This window comes from Tarenaya hassleriana, unplaced genomic scaffold (genome assembly GCF_000463585.1).
Source record: "Tarenaya hassleriana unplaced genomic scaffold, ASM46358v1 Cleome23, whole genome shotgun sequence".
NCBI lineage: Eukaryota > Viridiplantae > Streptophyta > Magnoliopsida > Brassicales > Cleomaceae > Tarenaya > Tarenaya hassleriana.
The window spans coordinates 1064163-1069362 of NW_010965625.1; the positions used below are offsets into that span (position 1 = coordinate 1064163).

Genomic DNA, 5200 nt, shown 5'->3' on the forward strand with positions numbered 1-5200 from the left:
ATTATGTGGATCCAGACAGGGGAAAAAAACTAAATTCTGATTAAAAGTGCTGAAGACAATTTCTTTTTATAGAACACCCAAAAGAAATCGTATCGCAATCATATGAATCAAGAAAAAAATGTCGAGTTATCACACCATAATTAATTTTCTAATAGAGAAAAACTCTTTCGTTGACCCTTAGCTCTCCTCCAATGGCGGCCCCAACGCCGGTGGCTTTGCCTCTCTCTCTCTATATATATATATATATGTGTGTGTATCTGAGAAGCTCAAATAGCTCAGCAAGCAAATAGTCCAAAAAGAAACAAGATAAGAGGAAACCAAACTAGAAAAAACAAAAAAAAAACATTTAAAGCTGAAAATAAAGAGAGAAAAAAGGGGAAAAAAATCGCCTTTTTAACACCTCATTCCCTCTTTCTCCGGCACTCGTATAACGAAAACACGACGCACACCAAAGGAGAAGAAAGACCCATTTGGTTCTTCCTCGCCTCTCGGTTCTCTGCTGTTTCCTTCTGGTGTTCCCACAATGGAGGATGAGACCACCTGGTTGAGCCCCAAGGCTGTGCTTCTGTCTCTAATGGTGGGTTTTGTAGTGGCGAAGGGCATGTCCATTCTTTGGTGGAGACCGAGAAAGATCGAAGAACATTTCTCGAGACAGGGGATTCGCGGACCTCCTTATCACTTCTTCATCGGCAATGTCAGAGAACTTTCCGGAATGATGCTCAAAGCTTCTTCACACCCCATGCCTTTCTCCCACAATATTCTTCCCAGGGTTCTTTCGTTTTACCACCACTGGAGGAAAATCTATGGTAAGTAATCTCTGTTCTCTGTCTTGAGTTCCCACACCCAGGAAAAGAAAAACCCACAACTTTTCATCGAAATTTCACAGCTTTTTCCCCCTTTTTTTTTCTCTGCTGATCTTTCTTGCTTCTGGCGTTTCATAATTTGGATACTCTGTTTTCTGTTTTCGTTAGATTCTGAGGAAAAAAAAACGATGATTCTCTTCGTTTTTGGAGAAACGGGTGAAACGAATTCACAATTCAATCTTTTTTGTTTTTGGTAATGAATTCATAATTCAATCTTGGTTCTTACAAAGATTCATTTGTTCCATTTTCCCTTGGTGACTTTGTAACAGTTTCTTCTCTGCTCATTTAATGCCTTGCGGATTCAGTTCTTTCTGGGTTTTTGGGTTTCTTGATGTTCAAGTTCGGAATCTTTTTTGGGTGATTGAGGGAAATTTTCGAAACCCGAAAAATTTAAAACTTGGTTTTCTGTGGCCGGGGTCTTTGTGTTTTGTCTGATTCCCTCTCTCAAATGAAATATAATGTGTTTTTTTTTTTCAAACTCATGTATTGCAGTGGATTTTTGTTTTTGTGTTTTATTATCCATGAATTTAAATTTAATCTCTTTTTTTTTTTTCAATTTTGGTGTGTTATGATCAAATTATGGTGTCAGTACATTGATGGGAAAATGAACTCCTTTCTTTTCTTATGGGAGTAGTCATCAATTTTTTTTTTCTGTTTTCTGTTGTCTTCTTCTTCGGTCATTTCAAATATCAAAACACTATGCCCCTTTGGATTTATTATAAAACCCACAAAAAAATGAAATTAATTCGACCAATGTGTAAACGTTCCATCTTTTTGCAAAGTTTCCTACTTCAGGATCTGTTTATTGTCACAGTCCTTTTGACACCAGTCAATGTTTTTACACACACTGATTATTGTTTCCGATTTCGATTCTGGTTTCAGGTTCGACATTTCTGGTTTGGTTCGGACCAACTGTCCGGTTAACGGTTGCCGATCCCGATCTGATCAGAGAAGTTTTCTCGAAATCATTCTACGAGAAAAACGAAACTCACCCACTCGTTAAACAGCTCGAAGGCGATGGACTTCTCAGTCTCAAAGGTGAAAAATGGGCTCGTCATCGGAAAATCATCAGCCCGACATTTCACATGGAAAACCTCAAAGTAAAACGACTCGATTTTCGATTTTTCGGTTGTAAATTCGAAAATGGGTTTTCCCAAAACCCCAGATTTCATCGACCCATGACGCAAATCTTCCATTTTTATTCCTTTAGTTGCTCGTCCCTGTGGTAGCGAAGAGCGTAACGGATATGGTCGAGAAATGGTCGGATACACTGTCGGAATCCGGCGAGATCGAGATTGATGTCTACGAATGGTTTCAGATTCTGACAGAAGATGTAATAACGAGAGCAGCTTTTGGAAGTAGCTACGAAGATGGACGGGCAATTTTCAGATTACAAGCTCAGCAGATGCTTCTCTGTGCAGAAGCTTTTCAGAAAGTGTTCGTCCCCGGCTACAGGTAAATCCAAACAACCCACCTGAGATTCGAATTCCGGCGACCAATCGTCTTTTTCCGGTGGGTAGGTTTTTTCCGACGAAGAGGAACATAAGCTCGTGGACGATCGACAAGGAGATAAGGAAGTTGCTGGTGAAGCTGGTAGAGCGGCGGAGGACGAGCTCCGGCGGACAGACGGCGGCGAAGGATTTGTTGGGGCTAATGTTAGAGGCGTCGAAGTCGTCGGAGAATGTGACGGTGAACGACATAGTGGAGGAGTGCAAGACCTTCTTCTTCGCCGGCAAACAGACAACGTCGAACTTGCTGACGTGGACGACCATCTTGCTGTCCATGCACCCGGAGTGGCAGGCCAAGGCACGTGATGAGGTTCTCAGGGTCTGCGGCTCACGTGATGTCCCCACCAAAGACGACGTCGTTAAGCTCAAGACGGTGCGTTTCCCTCTCTCTTCTTTTGAGAATTTTTTGTAATCCCTTTTTTAAGAATTGTTTTTTTGGAAACAAATACATATTTTAAGAAGTTAACGGAAAAAATAATTTAAAGAGAATTGAAAGGATGAAAAAGGTAATTATAAAAAAAAACACATTTTTAGCCAATGAAAAAGGCAATTTCTCCTAAATTTCACATTAATCGAGATAGTATGTTGCATAAAACATTGCATATACCTCTAAAACATAAGGTGTAATAATAATTTTTTTTTTCTATATATTCTCTTACTTGCTATAATTTTTAGATATGTTTCCCTTAAGGTATATATTTTTATTTTTAAGATGATCAAGGGTACAACAGTAAATTTAAGTATTAATTTTCTTATTTTGCAGCTAAGCATGATCCTCAACGAATCCCTACGGCTATACCCACCAATAGTGGCGACAATCAGACGGGCGAGGGCTGACGTGGAACTTGGAGGGTACAAGATCCCCTCCGGCACGGAGCTCCTGATTCCGATCCTCGCCGTCCATCACGATCAAGCGATCTGGGGCAACGACGCAAACGAATTTAATCCGGCTCGGTTCGCGGATGGCATGGCTCGTGCAGCCAAGCACCCGCTAGGGTTCATGCCATTCGGAGTCGGGGTCCGAACATGTATCGGGCAAAACCTAGCCATGCTCCATGCGAAACTCACGCTCGCAATCTTGATCCAACGGTTCACATTCCATCTGGCCCCCAGTTATCAGCACGCACCAACGGTCTTGATGTTGTTATACCCTCAGCATGGTGCACCAGTCATATTCCGCAGATCGGACGGTCAAGATTATCGTTAAAAGATCAACGGTCCTGATTTCATCATATGGTTCCAACATTTCTAAAGGGTTTGACCGAATTACCCTTTGCAGCCTTGCAAAAAACAAAATAAAAATAAAAATTTACAAGGCTTTGCTAACTGACTTGCGTTACATGTTCATGGTCATTTTTTCACCTCTCTATATAAAATTTAATTTGGCATGTAATTGCTATTTTTTTCTTCTTTTATTTTTTTTTATCTTCTATATTTTGGTTTTTGCTTTGAAGCTTTGTAGTAGTGGTGCTAACAAGTAGGTTGCATTTTTGCTCTTTTGATTTCCCCTTTGTGTGTATGTAATGTATATGTGCATAATGTTTACACAATTTTGCAAATATTTTGGAGTTCGAGGAAATTATATTCTCTTTCTTTTTCTCTTCCTCTTAAACGTATTTGATTTATTTTTAGATTTTTTTTTTGGCTATTTTAGTAATATAAATATTAATATTGAAGAATAAAAAAACACTGAGTAGTAAGAATAATTGAAAGAGATCGAACTTTAAAGATGAATTTGTAACAGATTATTTTATATCTTCTGATTTCAATTTTTCATTTAGATTGATAGATTTTTTTATTTTAATATGTATATTTATACTTAGATAATGAATAAAATCATTTCAAATAAAATTCTTTTAAAATATATATAAAAGGACAATGAGCGGAATAACTCATATTTTTTAATCCCTTTGGAAGACGTGATACAATTTAACCTGTTAATTAAGGCTACGTAGTAATGTTTTACTATCGTTGAGTACTATAGTATTTTATTCTTTTGAGTATAATATATATTAATTATCAATCAACATGTACTGATGTACACCTAATATTAGCTTGACAAAATGTTATTTTATTTTGAAGCAAATAATTTAAGTGAAATCAACGAGCAATAATTCATTACTATATGTGGTTCTAAGACAATGCTAAACTTTAAATTTAGCCTCAAGTCTATAGTTTATCTACTTAAAAAAAAAAATTACATGTGGGAAATAGTTTTGTTCTTGGTCCGTGACTTGTTAAATGATGTAAGCAATCAAATGGTGTAATATCCCATGATACCGTAGGAGGATGGGGAGTGATCGCCGGTGGGAGAGGTATGGACAAGGGGCAGTTCCTGACGAGTTTCTGAATAGGGGTACAGGGATGAATCGGACGCACCGGAATGAGAGAGATCTGAGGGCTGTGTAGGTATGAGACTACACAGTCTAAAATAACTTAAATGAATTAATTGAGCTACTCATAGCAACAAGATGCATCTACCTTTTTTGTTGCCCATATCGAGAGAACTCCAAAGTTAAGCGTGCTAGCCTTGGAGTAGTCTTATGATGGGTGACCTCCTGGGAAGTAATTTCTGGGATGTGTGCGAGTGAGGACAAAACACGCTAAAATGTCTTGTATTGGTGTGTGGGGACAACTTTATCATTCTGTAACGGCCTCGGATCGTTACAAATGGTATCAGAGCGGTATTCTCCCAATACGGTGTGGTTCAAGGACGAACTAGGCGGAAGTTGGTGGGCCTGTGACATCCCAGGATACTGTAAGAGGGTGAGGAGTGATCGCCGGTGTGAGAGGTATGGACAAGGGGCGGCTCCTGACGAGTTTCTAGCT

The 5200-nt window shown here is 39.0% G+C and overlaps 1 protein-coding gene across 1 annotated transcript; it reads left to right on the forward strand.

The window, feature by feature from the left end:
* The first annotated feature begins 302 nt into the window (after window positions 1-302).
* On the forward strand, window positions 303-3953 carry LOC104815257 (cytochrome P450 734A1-like). The gene is made up of 5 exons (XM_010543590.1): window positions 303-806; window positions 1746-1963; window positions 2074-2318; window positions 2384-2744; window positions 3135-3953. The coding sequence occupies exons 1-5, from the start codon at window positions 524-526 to the stop codon at window positions 3576-3578; spliced, it is 1551 nt and encodes a 516-aa protein (XP_010541892.1). The 5' UTR covers window positions 303-523; the 3' UTR covers window positions 3579-3953.
* The last annotated feature ends 1247 nt before the right edge of the window (window positions 3954-5200 follow it).